Source organism: Manis pentadactyla, chromosome 8 (genome assembly GCF_030020395.1).
Source record: "Manis pentadactyla isolate mManPen7 chromosome 8, mManPen7.hap1, whole genome shotgun sequence".
Taxonomy (NCBI): domain Eukaryota; kingdom Metazoa; phylum Chordata; class Mammalia; order Pholidota; family Manidae; genus Manis; species Manis pentadactyla.
In genome coordinates this window covers 95,327,967-95,355,616 of record NC_080026.1, presented here as the reverse complement: position 1 = coordinate 95,355,616, position 27,650 = coordinate 95,327,967, and the positions used below count along the sequence as shown (strand labels likewise).

The 27,650-nt window shown below is 37.3% G+C and overlaps 1 protein-coding gene across 1 annotated transcript; it reads right to left on the bottom strand.

Annotated features, from left to right (window-relative positions):
- Positions 1-25: 25 nt before the first annotated feature.
- On the bottom strand, positions 26-27,650 carry OIT3 (oncoprotein induced transcript 3). The gene is made up of 9 exons (XM_036928799.2): positions 27,546-27,650; positions 21,030-21,404; positions 19,838-19,945; positions 15,059-15,181; positions 11,760-11,882; positions 9,874-10,034; positions 7,874-8,289; positions 3,168-3,267; positions 26-1,732 (listed from the first exon to the last, which is right to left on the bottom strand). Exons 1-9 carry the CDS (start codon positions 27,604-27,606, stop codon positions 1,559-1,561), a joined length of 1,641 nt encoding a protein of 546 aa, XP_036784694.2. The 5' UTR covers positions 27,607-27,650; the 3' UTR covers positions 26-1,558.

Sequence of the window (27,650 nt, the reverse complement as noted above, 5' to 3'; positions counted from 1 at the left end):
TTGTTCCCACTAGCGCTGAAGAGATAAGAACAGTGGGTGAGTTCAGAGGCTTACCTGATTAAGGTCAATGGAGGTGGAGGTCGGATGGAGTTAGGTCTCTGAGGTTTTATTATTTCTTCAGTGAGCTATTCCAGTTGATAGTCCCAGTTACTAAGTGGTGGTAGTGTCATGTTAAGACCTGAGAAGCACTTGGTAAAAACTGCCACTGAAGATAGTTAGGAAAATTCCCTGAAATCTGAGGGGAGTGAGAAACTGGTCAGTCCCTAAACTGTTTCTCAGCCCGGACTGCTGATTAGAATCACCTGAGAAGTATTAAAAACAGAATCTCTGGGTGTGGTACCTACCAAAAGGCATTTTATAAACATTCCGCAAGTGATTCTGATACACTGTGAGGGCTGAGGACCACTCAGGTAGGGGAATGGCAAACGAAAGCCCATGGGCCAAATCAGGCCCAACACCTGTTTTTATAGTTTTATTGGAACACCGGCATGCTCACATTTGTTTGTGGCTGCTCCGGTGCTACAACAGTGGAGCTGAATAGTTGTAATAAAGACTGACTGGCTCAGAAAGCCTAAAATATTTACCATTTGGGCCTTTACAGAGAAGGTTAGCTAACCCTTGATCTGGATTACATTGTCCTTTCTCTTCTTAATTACATTGGTTCTGTTAAGAATTGTTGATTGTCGCCATTTCTAAAAGGAAAAAAGAAAAGCTGCTTTCTGATCTTACATAAAGTCATAAAATTACTTAGCATATTAAGCAATTGAATTTAACTGCAGATAAAATTTATCTTTGTGGTTTATGATATTCATTTTAATAAAATTTATCAAATACCTACAAAACAGAGTATGGTATAATTTTATACCTTTTTCTGTGGTATATTTCATCAGTCTGAGGGATAGAATACCAAATAGAGCAGATAAATACCAAATTTTAATTTTGTCTAGAGCTCAGTCATTGAATCACTTAAATGCATATTAATGAATTTATTTACATTTATTGAAAATATTTCACTTAAGACAATATAAAAACATAAAAAATCAAATAATATTTTAAATACACACTTATATTGATAAGCCTCCACATTCCCTATAATTATTCTGAATTTGAATGAAAATTTCAGGGTATAATTATTATTTACATATTTAAGGAGTCACTGGGTATTTAAGTTGTAATTTCAAGCAACTATTTTTTTTGTGTGTTCCCATTTGAAATATTATACCCAGCTTTTGATTTTCGTGGTCCTATTGCACCCTGCAATAGGTGTTTTATTGTGGGAAAGGTATGGGAATGGCTAGGCTGCTTTGTGCATGGAAAGCATGGCTTTCCACATTAGGACGATGAAAGCCCATCTGGGGCAGATTGGTCAGCAGCAGTGAGCTGACTTTTCCCAACCCAGTGGGTCAGAATCAGAGAGGGCTGGTTCTGGTAATTTGTCAAAACCCACAGTCTGAGGTTTTGAGATGCTCGGTGTCCGAGGGTGCCGACCGATGCTCTCAGAGGGCCTGGGTAGAAGCGTCAAAGAGACAGGCAGCCCAAAGCAGGGCACTGGGCCATCCTAGTCCTCCCAGTCGATGCTGATTGGGCCACCTGTCAGCATCCGGCTCTGCAGATCAGCCGCGTCCTCTCCTCCCACTGCCTTACGACGCACTCGCCGGCGGCAGCCCTGGGCACAGCGGGAACGCTCGTCCGGCGTTCCACAGACAAGGACCTGGCAGTGCAGAAACACCTCCTGAAAAGACCATAGTTATAATTAACAAAAACAATGATAACAGCTGTCCCTTGTGGGGCCCTTTCTGGAAGCTAGACACAACCAAATGTTTCACATATATATGTATATATATAAAATCTCATTTAAGCGATTCTTTGACATAGATGTTATCATCCCCATTTTGCAGATGAGAAAGTTGAGACCTCGTGAGGTTAAGGACTTTGCATACATTTAGACACGTGGCAAACACTGCATCACATGGTGATTTAAATTTCTGCCTTTGTACAGAGACAGGAGAGACCTTTGTGAAGGCAACATCTAATAATGTTGGTATCTTCGTTCTTCACATCAAGGTCTGGGAATAACATCCACTCCCATGCACTTTTGGGTAAAATAACAAGCTCTTTCTCGAAGCTTCTTCCTGTAAGTAACTTCTGAAAGCATACTGACTAGTTGAGGAAAGATTAGTCATCACAGTTGGTGACTGTTCTGAACAGTGATGTAGCTGGAGAGGACGCAATATGCTTAAATGCAGTGTGGAAAAGATTGTTGGTCTCTTAAACCTCCTTTTGTTTAAATGTTTCAATGACTCTTTTAAAACAAAAAGTAAAAACCTTCTACCTTAATGTACTGTATGTAGCTTTTTATAGCCTCTATGTATGTATGTATGCATGGTTTTTAAAAATGTAGCATATTCGGTATACTTGTAAACTATTATGACAACAGTTTTTTCATACCTTTTTCTATATTTATTTTAATAACAGCTTAATATTGCATTAACTGATACACTGTAGCCTGTTTGTTTGGGGGCTTCATTTTGCTCCCCTTATAACAATGCTCTCTATAAACATGTCCAGCAAATCTTGTTTTTCTTTGCTTGTTGACTTTTGAGAAACTGTCAGAATTGGAATTTTTAGATAAAAGAATATAGTGATTTTATGGTTATTATTACATATTTATCAGACAACTTTCCAGAAAATGTACTCATTTATACTGCTACCATGTAACTCCCTATAGCTGTGCAAACAGTGTGATTTATAATTTTTATAAATTAGTATGTATGAAAGTGTCTTATAATTATTTTAATTGGCATTTTAAGTACTATTTTCACTGAATATTTCACTATATGTCTTTTATGTGATTTCCTGTCCAAATCCTTTGCTATGTGACCACCATATACAGGCTTTTTCAACCATAACTGCAAACAGGGATTTACAATTATGATCATACAGTATTTTCTTTGAACAAGCACAGTTATTTTATTTGCAGGAGCAGGTAACTATGATATTCATAAAGGTGTTAAGCTCTAGATGACCAGTTTTACAATATTTTTTGTAGAGGTAATAAAGATCCTAATTGTCAGCTAGTAGAATGTCAACAAATTGGGACATGAAGAAAGAAGGCTTAGGTCTGGGTGGGGAGGGGAGGGTATACAAAGTAGAAGTGCTCAGCTTACCTTGTGGTCTTTGCCCACAAACTTGAAGACAGGGACCTGGAAGTGCTTTGCCAGGTGATCCCGTGATGTGTACTGCTTTACTGAGTCATCTGAAACACAGCTACAGGACAGGAAAGCACATAAGCCTTGATTGTTTTAACAGAGGTGGAAAAACAATCCAGCCCAGCATGTTTGGTTCAAGGAGAGGCAAACTGGGTGGAGGAGGCTGTGCTGCATGAAAGCTTTTTGAGAAAGAAAGAAAAATTAAATTCCCTCTTCTGTGAAGGTATTTTCAGATATAGCCCTGCTTGTTAATGCTGTCTCTCATTCTTTGTACTCACGGAGGACACAAGGCCCTCCTGCTAAGTCAGTGCATTGATGTATTAGTGATTGCAACAACAGTGATTTCAAGGGTAACTTCTGAAATAAAGGCATCTTTATAAGGCTGTATTTTCATTTGTATTATACTGCATGAATTCTGCATTCACATACTTTATTACTGGTTTGAGAAGGCTTTTCTTTTTTTTTCTTTTTTTCTTTTGGTATCGTTAATGTACAATTACTTGAACAACATTATGGTTACTAGACTCCCCCTATGATCAAGTCCCCACGACATACCCCATTACAGTCACTGCCCATCAGCATAGTAAGATGCTGTAGAATCATTGCTTGTCTTCTCTGTGTATACTGTGAGAAGGCTTTTCTTTAACTAGATGTCATAAATATTTATTGGATACCTGATAGATGCTAATCCCTGAAGGGGATTCTGAGGTGAGCAAACCCCAATTTGTGTATCAAAGAGCTGCATAAAAATCTATGTTTCTTAGAGAATACCCAGTTCTGTTGGGGAAAAGTCATTCACTTCCAAATTGTTTTAATTCCTCTTTTCCCAAATTTAATGCTAAATTGTAGTTTGATGGGGTTTTGGGCTTTACTCAGATCTATTACTACTTAAAGTGAAACTTCTAGGCTCCAGGGTTTTCTGGGGAAAAGAAGTGTTAACTGATTCTCCATTTTGAGGTCAAGGTTTAGTATTGATGATTCTTCTCCATTTGTATTACCTTTTCAATTTGAATTTTAAAGGAACTTTTAAAATCTGAGTATATATTCCTTTTTATGGATACCTAATAGTTCCTACCATGACAGGAAAAAAAATGGGATCAGATACAAAAGCCTATGGAACTGGATATTTGCTTCCCATTCTCATAGATCATTTTCTAATCCATTTTTAATTGCTGTTCCAGTACAGTTGGAAATACAATAAAGTTGTTTAAAAATAAGACATCTTAACCTGTTATTAGTACCTATTCCCTTGAACTGAAGAGGATCTAAACATATAATGTGGTTTCTGTTATTTCTTATATTTATGTATTCATTTTCATTTTCCTGAGGTAAAATTAATTTATACCATCTTCTGATTATGTTCCTCAATAGATACCTGTTGCATATCTAATCTGCACAGCACACTCTGCTGAGTGCTGCAGAGGATAGAAAGATGAATGATATGGTCTGTGAGGTCAAGGAGTTTATAGAACAGTATCTATGATATAGTAACACAACATTAAAATAGCACTTTTCATCTAAGTACCTCAAAATGTTCGATTTATCTTTACCTAAAAACACTGTAATTTTTCTTTAAAATGGAATGAGGCAGAAAGAGTTGTTCTATTCCAGAGTTAACATATTCCAGATTAAAACCCAGTACAAATATGCTATTTGGTTTGGCATTTGCTGTGATAAGACAATGCTAGTTTGTCAACTCCAAGTTCATGAGCTAAAAGAAAGTAATGATGTATGGTATAGGATATACCCATATAGGATATACCCACTGGGTATAGGATAACCCCAAATAATTGATTACTCAAAAGTTGTCCGAAATTTGATTTTGGAATTTAATGTGTCTTGTTTCTGGAGATTAACTTTCTAAATCTACTTTGCTTAGACTTGTGTTAAATTATTTTGCATTCTCAGAGCATATGTTAACTAAAACTAGGGAAGTGAATCAAATATGTTTAAGTATCAGGGGAAACCAGGCTGATCTAAATTTAAACAGAGGACAATGAATAATCAAACAATTTATAAACATAAGTAAACTGCATTATGTTTATTTTAGGGCTCTGGGCTAGCCCCAAAGTACTATTATGATAAATCTTCACTCAATAATTCATTTGGAAAATATTTAATGACCCTTATTATAAACTAGGCGTAGAGGAGGAAGAAGGAAGGAATGTTTCTAGTTCAGGTCAGAAGGAATCAGGGAAGGCTTCATGGAGGAAAGAAATCTTTCTGAAGGACTCGTAAGAATCAAATAGGAAGAAAAGGACAAGTAGATTTCAGGCAGAGGATGAGCAGATGCAGAGTCAGGAGGTCATAAGGAACAGCAGAGCTTGGGAATTACCTGTCATTCTCTTTGGTAGAAGCAGGAACTGGAGAAAGTAGGGGTCAAAGAGTGAGGCACAGTGAACCAAGCTGAGAACTGGATTTTATCTTAAGAGATTATCTCACATACATTGTTATTGTACTATCTATTACTGTACCAGAGATGGGACTATTTGCCTGTTCACTAAATAGGCCTACATTGCCCTGTTTTTAAGTTTTTGCCTCTGCTTTTTAAGCATTTTAATTTCTTCTGCAGCTTTTTTTTTCTTTCTATTTTGTATGTGCCAAGACTGGAAAATTAAATAGCACACCCTCTTAGAACTTAAATAAAAAATATAGTCCCGCTGCTCCCTCTCTCTCTCTCTGTCTCTCTGTCCTGCTGCTCTCTCTGCCCTCTCTGTCTCACTGTCTTGCTGCTTCCCCCGCCCCCTCTCTTTCTGTCTCTCTCTCTCTCCCCCCCCACCCCTCTGGGGCAGCCACTTTCTCTTTCAGATAATAAAATCTCTTGTGTGGGGAAAAAAAAAAATACATAGTCCTTAGTTAAGGGTCCAAATAATAAATATATAAATAATCTTATTGAGATCACAGGTTATATGTTTTCCTAGTAAGTAAGTTATGATTATACATTTATTTTGTGGAAAGTAAATACAAGAGGCAGGAGAAAACTCTTGGAGTAAGAGAACTGTTCGCTAAACTGTACATTTTAAATATGTGTATTTACTGTATGCAAACAGTATGCCAATAAGCTGTAAAAAATATTAAAAAGGGACCAAAATCCACTCTCCATAAAAAAGTAAATCCATTTTCTAATCTATTTAACATTAAATATGTGACTGAAAGAAAGAAATTAAAAATGATGCTACCACTTTCATTTTAAAACATTGTGGAGATCACTTTAAGATGACAAGAAATCCAAAGGTTACAGACGCCTATGAGACCTGCTACTGGCCATCCAAAGCAGCTGAGAATAATTCATTTTCCATATTCTGAAAACAAACTAAGGAGGCCACAGAAATCTGAGGCTAGAAATACTCCTGCTGGTAAACAGTTAAATTTATCAACCAAAGGAAATCAAGAGCCATCAAACAGTTTTCATCAGGGTCCTGACATACACACATTTTCCTTTTGACTGGAGCTGAAATCTGAGAGCTGGGATTTAGGAGGCTACATTAGGAGGCTGTTTTAGCTGTCCAGGTGAAAGATAATGGCTGGAATTAAGACAATAAGAGTGGAATAGAGTGAATTAGACTAGGATATTGCCACTTTTAAAAAAGCTTCTCAGTTGATCTCAATTGATGATCAAGAGTTGAAAATCACTGCAGGAGATTTATAGCATCAGGTGAAGGTTGCCTGTGGTGAGAGATCTGGTGAGATAAAAAATAAAAGCAAAGTAGAAATTTAAAGAGTGTCAGGCTAGTTAGCAAAGGGCATGAACCTGAGGTTCACTTGTGATGCTCTTACTAGACCAGTTCCCTTTTATAAAGCTGCAGGTCCTGACCTTACCTGAGATGTGTCCCAGCCGACTTTGAGAATAAGGAAGAAACTGATGAAATGCTGTTATGAGTTTGGGGTGTGAGCATAATTTTCCTGGAATGTAAGCAATGGGTATGATAATCTCTAGACTCCCAAAGATACCATGAGGCTCACTTAGTTCTCAGACCCAGGATCCTTAGGAAGTATGGAAATCTCGTTTGTATAAAACAAGCAAATGAAAACAAACTTCACTTGATCTTTCTTTTCCTAAAACCTACCAAGTATTTTTTCTCTCTCTTTTACTATCAAACTTCCTAAAAGAGGCATCTACATTTGTTGCTTTCATGTCCCCATCCCCTTGGACTTTACAGCCCCTACCTGGCACTCATGCTGTACCCTCTTCCTGGCAGATTAATCATCCTGTAGTGTTGACTGTATATAAGTGTGTGTGTGTGTGTGTGTGTGTGTGTGTGTGTGATTCTCTGTCCTTTATCTCTAGTCCTTGGTCTGATATGCATTTCCAACTGCCCACTGAATTTCTCTTGCTGTGTATCCTGCAGACATTTACAATTCAGTATTATTATTTGCAATTATCATATTCAGTATTTTCACCTCAAGTCTGCTTTTCTACATATATCCTCTCATCTTGGTTAATGGCATCTAGTCAGTCATCTGAGCTAGACCCGTTGGAGTCATTTTTGACTCCCCTCTTCTCCTTCACCAGTTCTTATATGCAAAACACCAATAAATGGTTTCTGAACTAGTTAAGAGCTCAGAAGAGTGCCATGTCATTTTAGGAAATGATTACATATGCTTTTGTACTTAGAGCTTGGTTGTGAACTGAGGAGAACAAATCACGTAAGCAGCATAGTTACCCATCCCGGATGAGGTAGTACTTCAGGATCTCATCGATCTTGGAAGTAGGGGTGGCAAAGCAGCTCTCCACCAGGCTTTCTAGACCATTCACATGCACCAAGGGCTCAATGCCAAAATAGAGGGAGTCTCGAAGCTTGAGGGTGGGCAAAGCTTCCCGATAAGGCTCTTCAAATTCATTGTCCTTGAAGATCTCCAGAGTGAAGGGGAAGGTTCCATGGCTACGGCTCCTGATCTCCAGTGGGGCATTGCGAAGGTTGGGAACGTATCCCTCAGAGATGGTGTACAGGCGCGGAAACTCACAGGTCACTGGGATCAGCAGTTTGCTGGTTCGGATGATGATATCCCCACTGCTCCCTGGGGTCTGCTTGGGGAGACCTGTCACAAGGTTGCTAGCCACAATCTTGTCATTCACCACCTGAGTCAGGCCAGCACCAGAAGAGGAAAAAGGCTTTATGTTTATTTCTACAGTTTTCCCACCCCTCCTGACCATAACTTCTCCAAACTTCTATTTATATCAAAATACATTAGAGATTTGGTTGCTGAAGCCTGAATTTTATTTATTTATTTTTAATTGCTTCTCCTCTTTGAAGCAAGATGTTCTTTCTGATTGTTGAAAGTTTCAGGTGCTACTTCATGGTTGGCCCACACATCCCTGTCTAGTGTTACTCCTACAACTATGCAGAATCAGCAAATTCAAAGCTCTGATATTTTAGAAAAGAACAGCTTCTGTATATCATTTTTTCTGGAATCTTAGACCTGGTGATCATGCTGTAGCATGACCTTGTGCTGAACTTACCCTCACGCAAAACTTCAGCTATCACATTTATGCAGATGATTTTCAGTTCTTTATCTCCAGCTTTTTCTGCTCTCCCGTGTATCAGAAACTGACTCATCACAGAGCATTCCCGTTTGATTATCCAGAGATACAATAAGCACCATTTGCCTCAAGTGGGACCACCTTCTTTTGGTATATCTCCCTATGTCTCACCCAAATCTAATGAGCTCTCTGATTTTCTCTTAGTTGGATTCAATAAATATTTGTTTAATCAAATAGTCTTAAGGGCCTCTGCACTGATCTCCTGGATCCAGGTCCTCTTTTTCCTATCCATCTTGCACGCTTCTGATTTCATCACAACATGCCTTGCTTAACCCCATTCCTATGGGATACAGCCCAAATGTCTCTAGCATACAAGAAAAATCCTTGGACGCACAGTCTCCCCATCTCTGCTTTTCCAGTTTTCTTTTCCAGTGAATTCCTTGCCAGTCAGTCTGTGTTACCCATTCACTCAGCATAAGCCTTAAGTATTCCCATCTCTGAGACTTGTTCATTGTTTCTCATCTGAAATGCCCATTCTTTTCCTCTTCGCCTATAAAAGCCACACACATGCTTCCACCCCAACACAGTTCCACTTGTCTTGATTGCTCCAGATTTCTCCTTTTCTGGACTCCTACAGCACCTGTCATCGGTATCACCATCTCTTATTTATATTTCGTGTGTGTGGTCATCTCAATACTACTGTGTACATTCCTGAAAGTCAGGAATGTTAGTTCACATCTCTCTCTCTCTGGGCTCCTGAGTGCAGGGTTGTGCATAGATTCTTGTATGAACTTGAACTCATTTGCTACCTCATAAATGAACCATCATCTATGTCACTGGCTTTCTTCCAGTAAACAGTTGGTCAGAGGGGATGCAGCCCACCTCTCAGTACTGGTGCTAGTACACTCAGGAAAATGTCTGCACATATTGGAGAGATGGGATGATTGGAGAACAGAAATAGCAGAATTCTTAAATCCCTGTTCTCACAGTGCCAGGACTGTCATAGGTGCTCAATAACATCTTTGTTAAATGAATGGCATGTGATTTTTTTTTTAGCTCCATTCTTTCATGTGGAAATACTCCATCTATGACACAAGCCACACCACATACCTATGTCAACTACCTCCCAAATAACTGGCTTTCAGTCATTGCCCACCCAAGTGTCCTCCAGGAAGAACCTACATCAACCACTGTGCCACATGTCTTGAGGGAGAAGAGGATGTTGACGTGGGTGCCATTGGACACTCCTCGGCAGGACGTGTTGGTTAGGAAGAGCTCCAGGCCGCCAACCAGGTCCCTGGGGATGCTCACTTCAATGGTGTCTGACTTACACAACACAGGGACTGTGGTGGAAAGAGGCTCCTGTTAGAACCGGGAAGCCTGAATTGGGAGAAGAGTAAGGAAGGCTTCTAGGAGAAATAATTTCACCTCCACATAAATTGAGCTGTTGTTCTATCCTCAAGGAAATCTATGAAGCTTGAAACACAGTTGGTGAGTAAAACCAGAACTCCTACCTTACAAGGTTATGGACAAATAATGCTCCTCAAAAACACTGCTCCCCAAATGAGGAAATACTGTGTTCAAGTTTCAGTCCACCAAACATTTATTTCTAAGTGTGGCTAGCATGACTCATGCACTAAAACACCTAAAGGATTAACTTTTAGCACAACAACTTATTGGCAATTCAGAAAAACTATAGCTTTGATAGAGGCTTAAAGTACATAATAGTACTGCTTTCACTTTACCATTAATTACTGCCCTGTATAACAGAGGTAATAAAAACAGTGTTAATGCACTTGGGAAAGAGTTCCAAATTGTCCTTGCATTGCTCAGTGAACCATGAACACTGACTATTAATTCTTCTTTAACTTAAATTTAGAAGGATAACTTTTCCTTAACATTCCTCTGTTCACTTCTCCAGACTCTACAAATACCCTAAATGGAATGGTTATGGCTGCTGTCAGAAAATATGTGAGGTCAATATCAATATGTGAGGGCATATCATAACAATGGCATAGTATAAAGAAGTCAGAGACAGGTGCTCATTAAATATTTGCTGGATGAAAGAATTAATATTCTGGACATAAATAAATAGATTTCTGGGAAATAATTCTCAGAGGATTGTTGTGCTTATGTTTTAAGTGTAGGGAGAATAGTTCCCTACGGCTTTCCACTTAAGTTTCACAACTCAATTATCTGTTAGCAAAGAAATGAACTGCATCAGTATCTTAGAGCTCTAAATTTAGTGTTAACTGTACAACTAATAATAGTCTCTAATAGACATTAGAGAAAATGTCAGAGGTAAAAAGCAAAAGGAATCCATATGACCCAGTAATCCCATTTCTGCATATATACCCAAAAGAACTGTGAGCAGGATTTCCACAAGATACCTGCCCACCCACGTTCACAGCAGCATATTCACAATGGTCAAGACATGGAAGCAACCCAAATGTCCATCAGCAGATGATTGGATAAACAAAATGTGGTACATACATAAAATGGAATATTATTCAGCTTTATAAACAAAGGAAGGAAATCCTGTCGCATGCTACAACATGGATGAACCTTGTGGACATTATGCTACATTGGAATAAGTCAGTCACAAAAAGACAAATAGTGTATGAGTTCACTTTCTGAAATATCTAAAGTAGTTACTTCATAGAAATAGAAAGTAGAATGGTGGCTGCCAGGGACTGGGGAGGAATGGGGAGTTGTTTAATGGGTGTAGAGTTTCAGTTTTGCAAGATGAAAAAGCTCTGGAGATTGGTTGCACAACAATATGAATATACTTAGTACTATTGAAATATATATTTAAATTTGGTTTAGGTGGTAAATTTTTCTGATATGTATTTTTTTTACCACAATTTTTTAGAAAGTGAAGGAAAATTAGCTTTTGGTCATTTTAGAGATCTTCCCTTTGAATGATTCCAGAGTGAAGAGATAGGAATGCACATTGCTGAAAGAGCTGGTGTTCTAAACCATGAGAATCTTGACACACTGAGTGAGGATGGCAGGGAGGTTTGCTGGGGAGGAAGTCAGAGCAGGGGTCAAGTCCACCCATGTCCTACCTTGGCAAGTGTGGTTATCCTCAGACAGCACCAAGCCCCGGGGACATTCACAATGATAGCCCTTCTCAGACCCAAGGCAAGAATGGCTGCAGCCGCCATTGTTATTGTGGCATCCTTCAATGTCTGCAATAAAAACCAAAAGAAAACCTTGTACCCTTCCTCCCCAAGAATTCTGGTTCTTGGGGTGACACTTTGCATCAGGGATTATGCTTGACTCATCACAGAATCCTTGGAGCCTACCCTAGTCACTGAGACATGCAGAGAAGCCCCCCAATTAAATGTTATAGCTACAAAGAGCAATCTTATAACATCCACAGTTCTATCCACTTAAGCTGGTTATCTTGTAGAATGCCCATCATTCTGGGTCTGTCTGTTTTTCTCATAGTTAGACTATGATTTTGGGTAGGAAGACCCAAAAGTCATCTCCTAATTGACCACCCAATTTGAAATTTTACAGAATATTATTGATGTAAAAGGGACTGTGAGAATTCAATTGGTCCAGCTACCCGGATCAGAGTTACTGCAATTTGGTGGGTCATGAGCCCCTCTCCTCAAATCTCTAGGAATAGCAGCTCTGGGGATGTGTGCTTTCAGCAGACAGCACACTATTAAAATGAGGCCTGGACAACACACTTGGAAAGTCCACTCAACCAAGCTCTTTGTGACATTCCTCTTATGAGGCAATTTTTTAAAGATTCCTTTTTAAAAGTTTTGCATTTTTGAAAAGCATAGTCAATCAAATGGACAAAGAGGAAAAATATTCCATTGAAAACTGAAGAAACTACCATGTGATTTCACTGTTAGCAGAGGAAAAATAATGACCTTTGTGGGTTTTGGACTTTATCTTCTATGTCAGGGGTCACCAAACTCTGGCCTGCTACATGTTGTTGTAAATAAAGTTTTATTGGCACACAGTCACACCCATTCACTTACCTATTATCTATGAATGCTTTCTTACCCCAAGCAGAGTTGAGTAGTTTTAACAGACCATGTATAATCATGAGCCTAAATACCTACTATTTGGCCTGTATACAATACACTTGCTGACCCCTGGTCTAGGGTAAAATAATAAAAGAGGATGATTTCAAATCATCTAAGATGTTCAAGGAAAGCTATGAGCTGATTTCCCTTTACAGCTATAACTCTCAGTTCAATAACAGTAAAAAAATTAGTTCATTGGCACACCCATAAATTAACTTGGGATGAATAGATTTTTATGAAATGTATAAGAAGAATAAATTTGCAATGAATTAATCTTTGTAAAACTTCAGAGAGATTAGTTTATCATCTGTTTATAAATCTGTATAATTAAAAAGGATAAAAGCACTCCTCTGGGTTTTTGAAATAGCTGAAAATAAGATTTAACAGTGTAGAAGAAAACATAAAATATACTATGGGATGTTAAAATCAACATTAATAGGAATTTTTACGTCTTAATGATTTTCCTTAAGTCATTTAATTTCTCTGGTTCTCAATTTCAATATTTAGAAAATGAAGGGGTTGGACTAAATGTTTTCTCAGGATATTTCCAGGTATAAAACTGCAAAGTACAAAATGAATTGAAATCCTAAATTGGCTTAAAGGATCTAAGCCTCTTAGGATATAGCAAAATGTTCAGAATGGATATTCTGGCAAGTAGGATTATGAGTCATTAAGTTATCTTTCTTTCACTCCTCTGTATTTTCTTCTATGAACATAACTCTTTCATTATCAAACAGAACAATAAACATTACTTAAAAATTAAAAAGAGCTTTTTATTTTAAGGAAGAAGTTATAATTAACAGACTAGCTAAAGAAACAAATTTGTCTGGACTATCATTAATTCTTAAGGGTGTCAAAGATCAGTCTTAATCCTAAAGTGTAACCCATACAAATTTTATCATCTGCTAAAGTACTTTTCAGTAACGATTATTAGGTTTTAAAATTATATGAGCATAAACTGCAATATTTCTGATAAAGTGCTCATGAATAATTATAAATGTTCTTCATGGAACATTTCATTCATATTCAAATATGCAAAGATTATTGCATAAAATGATTAAGATTTAAGGATGATTCAGGACATTACCCTCATTTGATAAAATTTAAAGTACATTTAGTCATGTTATAAGGCACAGTAGTTTAATATTCTGGTTAATAGTTAATAACGTAAACTTTGTTGTATGGGATGAACTGTGGGCACTAGCCATACTTTTTCTTTTTGAAGTAGTATTTTATTATTGTGAATATAACAAGGACAAAATGAACTCCTATAAGCAGTATTATAGTCTATCATGCCACAAATTCAATTATCCCCTGGGACAAATCATATGTCCTCTGTAAATAATAATAACTAAGCCACTTATCTCTTTATATAATCTTGCAGAAATTTCTTTTTGTCCCTCAACTCCCAATGTCACAAGATTCTGACTTATTAAAGTGGAAGTGATAAAACTGTAGCTGTGATAATTTGTAGGGCAGATGTATCTTAGAGAAGGGAAATTATCTGTTTCATATTACAATAGTAGACAATTCCCATTTCATTTATTTGACATTACAAAATCTTTTTTCTTAATCATATAAAATATATATAGCATTTCTGCTATTAAAAATAGAGTACTTATCTCCAAAAAATATATTAATCTCCAATAAGTGCAAAGCATATAGGGAAAAAAATAGCTTCATGTAAACCAGGTTCCCAAACTTCTGAGATTGTCAAAATCAACTATGGAACTTGGTGAGAACACAAATGGGAAGACCCATTCCAGTCCCCTGAACCAGTCTCCAGGAGAGAGGGCTAGGTTTAAAAGAACCCAGGTGATTCTCCTCAGCAGGGAAATTTGAGAAACACTGCTGTAAGTCATTTGTTATGCCTCGTCCTCTACTGTCTTGTCACTCTAGCTGTGTTCCTTGGATTGACAGCATAGGGGTCACCTAGAAGCTATTTAGAAATGTGGTATCTTTGCCCGACTCAGACCTACTGAGTTAGAATCTGCATTTTAACAAGATCACAGCTGATTTGTGGGCACATTAAAATTTGAGAAATACGGAACACCCTATTTTTATTTCCCAAATTAAAATGTGACTCTTTGCCTATTGCAAAATCCAACAACTCCCTCCTGTTAAATCTTGGAGATAAAATCAACTTTGAATTCTGTCTGCAATACAAACATCCTCAGTGATGATGAACCCCTCTTGTCATTTCTTTATGCAGCCAAATTGTTTTTCTCTGCTAACACTGGGCGTTTTCATGAACATCAAAGAACAAGCCATGGCTTGGTGTGGGCTCTTGATTTGAATCCCTCCTTACCCATACCCACCTTCACATGTCTTGCCATCACTTCTTAGCACACGGCCAACCCCACACTCACAGCGATGTGAATTTTTGAGGTTTATGCAGACCTCACTGCAGCCACCATTGTTTTGCTCACATTCATTTTCATCTGCAGAAGAGAAACTACACCATTTACATACTGCTGAGCAACTTAATTTTTCAATATAACTACTTCTATCAACCTGATCTCCTCAACCAAGTTGTTTGTCCAGCCTTCTGCTGGAGTGGTATGCACATAGTAGCTTGCCAATTCCCTCCTAAGGGCAAAACTGTGGGAAATGAAGTTCCTCTTCTTATATTGGTTCACTTATTGTGTATTGGTGAATCTCACTTTCTCCAATGAGTTCCTGAAGATTTAACTAAGTAAATACAAACTTATAAATCAAACTGTGTTTTAAGTGCATTAAAGGAACTTAACATTGCAGTATGAAATAAATGATAAGGTTTTTGTGAGGCAGTCTTCTGTTATAACATGTTTTAAATAGTGGAATATTCCCACCTTGTGCTTAACAATGATTGTTAACCTTTTCAAAAATCTGATGAAGGATATGGACTCTTGCTTTAAAATAATGCATAGTTGGCAATAAATATCCATCCCCTTCCTTCTATAAACAAAGAAAGGGAGACCTGGGAAGTAAATTGGTTTGGATATAGGACATAAGCCAGGGATTGAGGATTAAACACCCACAGGTGACAGAAGGCATGGCCTTGGGCACAGGAAAGAGATGAGCTGGCACTGAAATGAGCTGGTCCTGCTTCAGTCCAGGACCTGGGAAGAGGTAGGCCCACAATGAAAGCAGAAGTAGAAGAACTTTGCTCCAAGGCTCAGGGAAGCAGTAAGGAAGCTCTCTGCCTGAGGCTCCAAGAGAGAGAAAAGCCGTCACAAATGACAGAAACCCTAATTTGGGCCCTGCCATGATTGAAATATGAACTTATATTAATTCCTGTGTGGCTTGGGGATCTCAAAGTTGAGAAATTGATGAGAAATTTGGCCTGGACTGATGAAGCTTCTGGGATGACTGACAGAAGCATTTGAAAAACTGCTCTGTAGTAAAACTTCCATAAATTAGGAGATAAGAATGGCACTCCATAGAAATCCATTACAACAGAAGATGGTTTGCCATAAAACACCACATGTGAGGAAATGATCCACCATGAGAAAGAGCTGGCAAGTTAACGAATAGGAGTTTTGAACTCGAGATAAGAGAATGATCTAGAAAAATCCATAATACAAGGATTAAAAAACTACTAAGCAGTAAAATAAAAAGACAGTAACCAAAATAAAATAAATGTGTAAAAAGATAAGACAGAATTGAAACCAAACAAACATGTGGAACTTGTAGAAATGAAAAATATAGTAAGATTAAAATCTTCATCAGGGCCCCTACTGCTTGGAGAGTGATCAGAGGTGCTAGCAGCCTTCCTGGGCGTGACCACACCAGGGTCTGCGCCCAAGTCTCTGTCTAAAACTTGGACTGATTACCTTGCAACTGTTTTTTTTTTTTTAATTTTTCTTATGAGGGAGAAATACACTTCTACTTATTTAAGCCATTGTTATTTGGGGTTTTATTATAATTTACAGCTTGATTTAGATACTCTATACCCCAGCAATTCCACTTTTATGAGTATACTGTAGAGAAAATCTTACATTTGGGGTAAGCTACCATTTTTATGTTAATTTAAGAACACACAAAAAATGCTATATATTGTTATGGGTACATACATGAATAACAAAGGCATAAAAACAAGGACCAGAAGAACATAACTTCAAAGCAGTGATTACTCCTGGAGGGTGAGAGAGGAGAATGAGATGGATGGCTTTACCTTGTATCTGTAAAATTTTATTTAAGGAAAAGGAAGAAAAATTAACTTAGTGAAATCTGGGTACATGAATGTCTGTTATATTATTTCTTATGCTCTTCTCTCTGCCTAAAAAGAATTATATTATTTAAAGTAAATAATTAAAATTCTGTTACATTAAAAGAAAGCTAAAAGAAAAGTGACACCTGAACATAAACACAAAACTTTGCCTCCAATTTCAGGGAATTCATGATCTTCCTAAAACCGATAGACCCCAGGTAGGAACTGTGGGCTTTTCCTTATGTACTGATAGGCAAATATGTCCAAGATAAATTGTTAAGCAAGAGATGTGTGTGGCGTGTATGATATACAACCTGTGGTGTAAAAAGGCAATAGATAAACATATATTTGCATTTTTATATCTGCTTGAAGAACCCTGGAAGTCTATGTAAGAAAATAATATGAGTTTACTTGGAGAAGGGCAAAATGGAACAAATGGGACAGAGAGCTAGACATTTCACTGTCTATCTTTCATGCTGTTTAATTTGGGAACCATTTAAGTATATTACTTATTTGAAAATTGTATTGAAACAAAAGCAGAGAAATTAATGAAAAACCCTTGCCTTATAGTGAAGCCAAATATTTCCCAATGGACACGTGTATGTGTATGTCAGGGGCAGGAGATTATAGAAGCCATGGTCTCCTATAACCCAAATCTTTTATCATTAAATCACATAGTCAAAATCAAACATACAAGAGCCCAACAACTGATACAGAAGCCTAAACATGCTCGATAGGATGGTCAGTGAGGTTCATTATAGAGACTGAAGAACAAAAGCTTTTTTAAAATGAGAATCCTTTTTAAAGACCTGAATGTAAGTCATGAAACCATAAAACTCACAGAAGAAAACACAGGCAAAAATCTCTTGAATATAAACATGAGCAACTTTTTCTTGGACACATATCTTTGGGCAAGGGAACCAAAATAAAAAATGAACAAGTGGGACTACATCAAACTAAAAAGCTTTTCTACAGCAAAGGACACCATCAGCAGAACAAAAAGGCATCCTAAGTATGGGAGAATATATTCATAAATGATTCATATGATAAGGGGTAACATCCAAAATATGTGAAGAACTCATGTACCTTAACACCCAAAAAACAAATAACCCGATTAAAAAATGGGCAAAGGACCTGAAGAGACAATTCACCAAAGAAGAAATACAGATGGCCAACTGGCATGTGAAAAGATGCTCCACACTGCTTATCATCAGGGAAATGCAAATTAAAACTACAATGAGATATCATCTCACACCATTAGGATGAACAAGACAAGAAATAACAAATGCTGGTGAGGATGCAGAGAAATGGGAACCCTCCTATACTGTTGGTGGGAATGTAAATTGATGCAGCTGTTGTGGAAAGCAATATGGAGGTTCCTCAAAAAACTAAAAATAGAATGAATGGATAAAGAAGATTTGGTATATATACACAACAGAATACTACTCAGCCATAAAAAGAAAAGAAATCCTGCCATTTGCAACAACATGGATGGATCTAGAGGGTATTATGCTCATTGATAAGCCAGGTGGAGAGAGACAAATATCAAATGATTTCACTTATTTGTGGAGTATAAAATCATAGCAACACTGAAGGAACAAAACAATAGTAGACTCACAGATACTAAGAAAGAACAAGGGGGAGGGGCTGGGGATGGTAGGAGGGAAGGGGGAGGGGATAAAGGGGCACAATAATTTGCAATCACAATATAGGTTGGTCATGGGGTGGTAGTATAGCAGAGAGAATACAGTTAATGATTCTGTAATATCTTACTACATTGATAGATAGTGACTGCACTGGGGGGGATTTAATAATATGGGTATCTGCTGAAACATGGTGTTGTATATGTGAAACCAACATAAGATTGTATGTCAATGATACTTTAATAATAAATAAATAAATAAATAAAATGAGAATTTTTTAATATCCCTTTTACCCTAATCCCCTGTCCCATTCTGACCTCCTTACTGTTCTTGAGGAGAAACATATGGGGCAGTTCTTCCCTTTTTCTCTGGACTTATTTTAAATAGGAGTCTGAATACAAAAAGCTTCGTGACATCAAAGGCAAGAGATGATTTTCAGTCTTGTGTTTTTCAACTCTATTTTCTTCCAATCACAGACAATAAACATGTATACAATTAGACAACCCTGGATTTCCTAAAAAATAATCTGATTCCCTTTCTTGCTCCTCAGAGAAACCAAAATTATATTAATGAAGCTGAAGGAGTACGTTCTTGGGTAATTCTGGACCAAAGCTATCCAACAGAAATAGAAAGCCAGTCACATATGTAATTTAAAATTTTAAATCTTATAGTCACATTAAAACATTAAAAGACATTGGTAAGAGTAATTTAAATAATGTATTTCATTTCATACAATAGGTCCAAAATATTTCATTTCAATATATAATCAATATTAAAACTATTGAGATATTTTTAATTCATTTTTGAGCTGTTATTCAAAATTTAGTATGTATCTTATACTTAAGTATGTCTCAGTTTGATTGCTAAATTTTCATCTCAGAAATACTTGATCTGTATTTAAAGTCATAATTTACAGTTGGTTTCTCAAGTTGTCCCAGACATTTTCAGTTTTCCAGTGACTGAATCAAGTATCAGTGTTTAAATTAAAATTAAATTTCAGTTTTTCAGTCACACTAGCCACATTTCAAGAGCTCTGTTAGCTATACATGGCTAGAGGCTACTGTATTGGACAGTGCAATTCTAGACCATCCCCCAACATGACATAAATTTGTCTTGAGGCTTACTTATGACCTAAAAAGGCAAACATCATTCCAAGTGTTCAGAGAACACAAACTGGAAAAACAATGGAGCTCTAAGGAAAAGTTTTTGACATATTCTTTTGGTCCTGATATTCTGTTTCTACTTCAAGATTAGTGTCTTACCAAAGCATGTCTGCCTGTCAGGGCCTAGCACGGTTCCTGGAGAGCATGTGCACTCGCGGGTATCCAAGCAGCTGCCGTGGCAGTCCTCATCACAGATGTCATAAAAATCTATTTAAGGATAAAGAAGACTTTTCATGAGGGGCGAGGACCAGAGGACACTCTTGTTCATGAGAGAGTTTCATGAGTTCAGTCATAGGGTGTAAGTTCCTAGCCAACATCAAGAGAATTCTTATTGTTTGGGGTTTACATAACCCCATGGAAAGAGATATTGCCCAGGGACATCTTCTGTCATTTAGATAAATGATTCCCAACTTCAGATCCACAGGACCTTGGGTGGCCACACAGTTTCTGCAAATACAAAACCTCACCAAACATAAGCTGTAGATTAAATGTTATGTCTTAACTCTTCTATGTGCTCTTTTAAAAATGCGTACAGATTTTGATGGGATAACACAAAAATCCATTTAAAAGTACTTATTACTGGTCTCAAGTAGCTTCTACCCATTATATATGTATTTTTTCTATTTTTAACTTTTTATTAAAATTATTACAGTAGCACTTTTAATGTCTAAAAATGGAATATAAGTGTCCAATCACAAATCGACAGTTAAATAAATCATGGCAAATATGATAGAATACTAATTAACCACTAAATATGTGCATTTTAACAAAATGAAACAATCATTATAAGACTACAAGAAAACAGCAGGGCACAAAACTAAATGTGTGTGTGTAGGACTTCATTTCTCTTAAAAAAATTAAAGATTAGAAACAAAACTGGAATTTTTAATTATATTATATATCATTTTTAAAAACAAGGGATACTAAGCACAATGCTACCATGTGGATGTCTGAATAGATCTTAAAAATGAGTCCTCCATACTCAGAAAGATTGGAAATGCACTGTTTAGATAACCTAAATCAACATTTCATTCTCTAATGTTTTGTTCAAATGGAAAGAAGACAAAATAAAATAGATCAAAGTCATAGCTCCTTTCCCTATTTCTTCAGGAAATTTTCAGAAATCTGAGAACAGATCTCAGAAATTACAATCTGGAGGTACCTGTGACCTTAAATGAATGTTATTCAGACTCTGAGGTACTACTGTAATTCAATTTCATACAGCATTGTTCTCTTTGATACCGCCTGGGGCCTTATGGGGTAGGAAAAAGAATACAGAGAAGCTACTCACGACCACAGTAGACGTGAAAGCAGACACTGGGCTTGGTCAGATGATACACATGGTAGCCTCCAGGGCAAGCCTTGACCTCTACGGTGGTGTTCCAGAGGCAGCAGTTCCCGTTGAAGCTTGCACAGGCCTGACGTTGCACAATGCCGTCACCTTCTAGAGGGTGGCTGCCATTGAGCCAGACAGGTGCATGGGTTCCACAGCGGTTTTCTGGTATGCAGAAGGTGGGCATGGCATCCCCTGCCATGCCCGTGAAGCGGTACCACTCCCCATCCACATGATTGTCACAAAGAGGGGGACCTTGAGACTCATCGAATTGGTGGTCAGTGTTCCTCCAGGGCTCATTCAGACTGATGTAAGCAGAACAAGGATCTAGGGCTGGGAATGAAAAGGACTCCTCAGAGGCACCTTGTGATATTTCAGATCACAGTGGCAATAGCCTGAGTCCATCTTCTTGGTCTTAAATTTTGGTGTTTTGGGATTCAAGAAAGAAAGAATCCAAAGCTTCAAAAAGTAGCTGTTTAGGATTCCTCAAATTGACTTATACATATTTCATAAATGCCTTTTACAAAATTAATTCAAATCTTCTTAAGGTTTAGTGTTAGATTGGACTGAAATTTTGATCCAGAGTAATAATTTGATAGGATGATTGTTCAGACCAAGGGAGGTTAGGATTATGGTCTCATTGAACACTACACTGATTAGATAATATTTCGAGTATTGTGTTCACACCTGGACGCTCTATTTTATGAAGGTAATGGACAAACTTGGTGTTCAGAGGAAGGTGACCAGAGTTAGAAAGGAGCCTAAAAATTATTTACTGGGAAAGAGGCTAAGAACTATAGTTTGGAGAAAAGAAGACTGAAGAATATGTATCAGTTTTAAAAAATCTGGAACAGGTTTATGAAAGCAAAATTTGGTATTCTGTTACAAGAACAAGAACAAATTGTTATGGGGAAGCACATTTCAGTCCAGCTATCCAGTCATGGAGAAGCTGTATCACAATGTGGTAAGCTCTTCATCTTTGGAAATTTTCAAGAAGTATTTGGACAGTCATTTGTAAGCAAGATTATGGAAGGAATTTTGTGGTAGCTGGAAGTCTGACTTGATAATGAATGTGTGAACCTCATTTGGCTGAAGAGGAAAAGGTCTTCTGGCATATGTCAGCTGCTTTGAAATACACCATATTACTGGCAAGTAATTAATTACCAAAGGTATTCTCAAAGTGGATGTTGGTATATATTCCACCACCTTACTGAAAATATCATGAACTTTGTGTATTTACAATTAGCCATGGCATTGCTATAATACAGCAAAATTTCCTATGTGTGCATTTTTAGTGCATAAACTGCATGGATAAATATTTCATAAAAAACGTTTTAATGACTAAAAACACCTATATCCCCAATATCCTCACTACTTCCCTCAATTTCAGGGAAACATTGAGTTAATGTAGGCAAATTGTCCTTATGAAGAATCAAGAGATTCTACAAAGGAATACTAGATAGAGAGCGGTATCCTTCCTTAATGCATGTGAGGCTGACTTAATCGACATTGTAGGGAGTAAATTCACATTAAGGCTGGTATATTTTGTTGGCAGGAAATTCAGTTTTAACAAATACCAAACAATAATTAAATGTGGACAGGACATGATCATACAATCTAAGTTGTCTAGAAAATATTTTGGACTTTCCCAGTCTACATTTCAAACTCAGGTTTGCTCTCTAAACTCAGTCATATGTAGAGGAGGGTATAGCTTATTTAATGGCCCAGTGAGAATATCATAATTTGGGACAGAAAATAAGTAGGATATTCCATTTTCTAGAAATAACGTATTTGCAGCGTTGCACATGGCAAGCCTTGTGCCCATTCCTTTAGAATGTCTCTGAGTTACTCCAATTGTGCTCTAGATTGTAGTTTGATGTGCCTTGAGAGGAAGAAATTTCCTCATACAGGCACTCTCCTCTCTCAAAAGGGAAAAATTCCCTCATCTGCTCTCTCAGCTGTGGTTCTCTTATGAAGCAAGGTTTCCACGGCAATTTCACAGGTGATTATAAATTCATAGAAATATTTGGTTCATCTCCTTGGCTCTAATTTTGTAAGAAATGGCTAGGCATTCAACTTTTAATGGCATTTACAGAAATACCTAATACTCCCTCAAAAACTATTTCATGATTTTTAAAGTTTTTCCTTAATTTTAACTGTCATTTTTTGTTATTTGTTAAAAGTTCACTTCTCTGCCTAATTTTGCTACCCAGAAAATGAATTAAGATACGATATGAAGAAGAACTTCCAACATCAACATCCTCTGGAAAAGTCATTCCAGAAGATGATCATCAAAAAACTTCAACAAAGATCCTGGCGCTGCTGCAGTTGCAGCTGAATTCATCCCACCGGTTCCTGGACTTGCCATTGGAATGAAGAAGGAGATATCTAAGCTGGCCTGTGCATACAGTAAAACAACAAATTTGACTGGATCTATACTGTTGGAACTCAACCAAGACTTAGGAGAAGTGCAAGTTGCAGTGCTCCAAAATCGTGCGACTATAGACTATCTACTGTTAAAAGAACATATGGGATGTGAACAGTTCCCAGGAATGTGTTGTTTTAATTTGTCTGATTTTTCTCAAACTATTCAAATCCAGTTAGACAATATCCATCATGTCACTGATAAGTTTTCACAAATGCCTAAGGTGCCTAACTGGTTTTCTTGGTTTCACTGGATATGGCTGGTAATTGTAGGTCTGCTTTGGTTATATAACTGTATCCCTATTATGTTAATGTGTGTGCGCAATTTAATTAGTAGTTTAAAACCTACACATGCTTATGTTACTCTACAAGAAGATATGTCAAAGAAATAATCAATCTTCCCATGTTTTCTTCCGTCTGCTACTTCTATAGCTTTTCTTCTTCCTTCCTAATTACAACCCTTAAGTAGAATTCATGCCTCATATCGAAATTACCAAGTATCATAATTCTTCCAAGTGGTAAAGATACCTCAAGACAAATGCTGGGCATAGAAGCCACAGGGCATAAATCTGCAAAGAAGTAAAAAGCTAACCTTTTCAAACAATATTGCTTCTCTCTCACTTACCAACTTTACATTTCCCTGTATGGCCCCGGAAGATGACTGGTTAGCCAGAGACGGGTAAGATTCCTCAAGGGAGGAACAACCTAAGACAGGCACAGTCACAGGGGGGCCATCAGGTGAGAAATTGGGGATCAACAGAGGTGAGGCTTAGAACCTCACCCCCCCTGTTTTGAGAGAAATCTTCTGCATCCGTGGATGTTTTGTTGCCCTTGTGTAGCTTGAATTAATACTTAGTCTATAGGCACAGCCCTGATCATCTGCATTTGCCCTCTTACAGCACTAAATTATGTTTCTACCTTTATCTTGCATCTACCTACCACTTCAGCATTTTATTTAAAAATAATAATAATAATAATAAGGGAGAAATGTGGGATTCACATATAAATCAAGTATAAAAATCAAATGAATAATCATATCTGACTTGATTGTTTATAGTTCATGATGCGTGATCAAAACCGAATGTTTCTGTGATATGACTGCCCTTGCACTGTTCACCATGTAAGAAATCACTCACTATGTAAGAACTCATTCACTATGTAAGAACTTGTTCACCATGTAAGAACTTGTTCGTTATGCTTCAGAAGATTGGAGACTGTTGAGAATTAGGCTTGGGGTTGATTAATGATTGTGCATTGAGTCCCCTATACAGAATTTTATTGTTGTTAACAACCATTTGATCAATAAATATGAGAGATGCCCTCTCAAAAAAAAAAAAGAATATACCTACATAAGTACTTTTGTTTTACATTTTTAAAAGGGTACTTCATTTTCTATTTAAAAAAAAAAAATTAGGAACTTCAACAAATGAGTATTGCCACAGAACAATGTATTCCAAGTCACAATTATGTAATTTCTGAATTACATCCTGTACATTGTTTTTATTTGTTTATTTTGTTTAGTGTTCCCCTTACTATTGAGGAATGAATTTCCATGCCTTTCAGTTTGCAAGATTTGTTTTCAATACTTGGAACTTGCTAAAGCTTTCAAAAGCTGACAGTTTTTATGCTGCATTCATTACATACTTTGATTAAAGATGCAAAAAATTATAAATGATTTTAAATAATACAATACAGTTTTGAGAATGTTTTAACGAATGAGTCCAATATTATTGCAGATCACTTAGGTTGATTAAAAAGACTTTTCAAAAGCTTACATACTTCTACATATTATTTTTATCCTATGGATAAGAATTTCCATATTGGTAAAGTATTTTGTATCTTCCTTATTCTAATTGTGTCTATATGAAAATATTTGTAAATTTTCACAGTTATAGCTTCTATTTTGATGAACCATCATAACTTGTTTGGATGTGATCCTAAATTATGTGTACCACAACTGATTCCAAATACATGTTTTGTCCCTGGGTTTTATAATTCAATAAGAATATTACTTTTATTATGTCACTGTGCTTTTCTAACATTTGTATTTATAGTATCACCACAAAAACAAGTGTTTCTTCAAGGTTAATATTTTATGCTGAATTTACAACAGTGTTCACCATAATGACAGATATTTCATCTCTGACAGAATGAAATTCTAACAGTTTTACTTTGATGTATTGGATGAAAAAATAAAATTATTGGAATAACAAAAAAAAGTTCACTTCTCTTGTGGGTGATATGTGGCACAAACGAGAAATTCACGGACTACCGTATGTAAAATAAAAATTTTAAAGTTAACCACGCTATATTTTCTAACATTAAATATACCTGTTCCACTCTACTCTCTTGCAAAGTAATTCAATCTTTAATAGTCTTGCAAAGGTGTTAATTCCTGTTTTCAGTCTCTAAATGTGGAGCCCAGAATTCGGTATCATACATATTGCGTTCTAAATTGCTGGTATGTATTCCTCAAACGGGAGAGCTTCACAAAGAACAGCCCTGTGGGTTCCCTTCAAAGTTAGAGTCAGGCGGCCCCGACCTTAGGGGCCTCAGTAGGAGGGCTGCGTGTCCCCGGTCCCCGCGGGACACGGCGCGGCTGTCTGTGCGCCCCTGGCGGGCACGTCGCAGCGGCCAAGCGCAGAGAGCAAAGGTCAGCCGCCCAGGCTTTTTGTGTCGTCCCCGCCGCCCTGCTGGGTCCATGAGGCCCCCTCACTTCTCCCTCCCCGTCTGACCTCTCCTGGTGTCCCCTTTGGCTTCCCGCTCCCAACTCCTCTCCTCTTACTTCCCCTCTCCTCCCAGGGCAAGTCCCCCCACCTCAGTCTCAAACCGCCGAAGTTCTCTCTATCCTGCTTCTGGCATTGAATAAAATGTGTTATAAGGGCTGCAAAAAACAAATAAAAAATTGTAATATCTGGGAAGAGAGCAGCTGTAGGATGGGAGGGTACAGGAGGTTCCTAGAGGGAGAGTAAGCAAGGGAAGGGCCCCAAGGAGAGGAAGTTGAGGGGAGGTTGGCCATTGGCAGCAGGTACAAGGGGATTAAATTTAGCTCAAGCCTATCTTTAATAGACTCTTAGAACAGTTTTAGATGTAGAGAGTAATTGAGAAGATCGTACAAGGTGTTCCCATATCACCAGCACCCAGTTTCCCTTACTATCAAATATCACCCATTAGTATTGTACCTTTGTCATAATTAATGAACCAGTTGAAACATAATTTATTACTATATAGTTTATTTAGATTTCTTTAGTTTTTGCATATGACTTTCTCTGTTTCAGAATCCCACCCAGGATTCCACAATACCTTCAGGTTTCATGTTTAGGGTCTCAAACCTTTTAAATGTATATCCTTAAAGGTTCTAGAGCAAGGCCTGAGATGTATCCTGATGAAATAAATCAGGATCAGTTAAACACTGAGCTACTCAAAAGTGCAAAGAAGTTTGGTTCTCACTATCTCAACCTCCTCTTATCCTCTCTTCCAATTAGAACTTAAATTCTATTGGAAAAAGGAGAGAGAAATTTATTAGTAACTGGAATTGAAATTTTTCTTTGCCTTGCTGGCCAATTTTGTGCCAAGCATGAGGAGACAGTTCAGAACCTCTGCAAAGTCTTATTTTCACATGTCAAGACTAAGAAGTTTGATTTATCCAGATCTGTGCCTTTCATGGGGACAGAGCTTTCAATCTGTTCCTTGTATTCATTAGAGGAAAAACTCTATCTTCCAATCTAGAAATAATTTTTTTTGCTCTTAATATCAGAACTATAAAAATGCCTTGAGTATAAAGAGGTAGAATTCCTTTTGCACATGCTCCAAGAAATACTTAGTTGGTGGAAGGCTGTTAGATAAGGCAGATTTATGGATATTTTGGATGACCAGGCAAGAGGCTAAAATGTAACATGAAATTCGCTGAAAAAAATATCTTCAAAGGTTATCAGTGACTTTTCTTACACTATTCTAGAACCAGTATTTAAGATACTAGAATCTAGCTATTAATAATCTGAATATAATAGCAAATTTCCACAACAAAAGTGCACTGTGCCAAGTACTCACCCATTGGTGACATCGGTGTGATGGTGATGAAGAGGCAGGTGAGCTGCAGGAACTGAACCATCCTTTTGGACCAGCCACCAGAAGGAGACTGGAAAATCCTCTCAA

Coding starts and splice junctions, on each gene's coding strand:
- OIT3 (XM_036928799.2), bottom strand. CDS start 27,606: ATGGTTCAGTTCCTGCAGCTCACCTGCCTCTTCATCACCATCACACCG. Junction 19,946..21,029: donor CTTTCACGTCTACTGTGGTC/GTGAGTAGCTTC, acceptor ATCCTTAAATAG/ATTTTTATGACATCTGTGAT. Junction 11,883..15,058: donor TGATGGCAAGACATGTGAAG/GTGGGTATGGGT, acceptor TTTTTATTGCAG/ACATTGAAGGATGCCACAAT.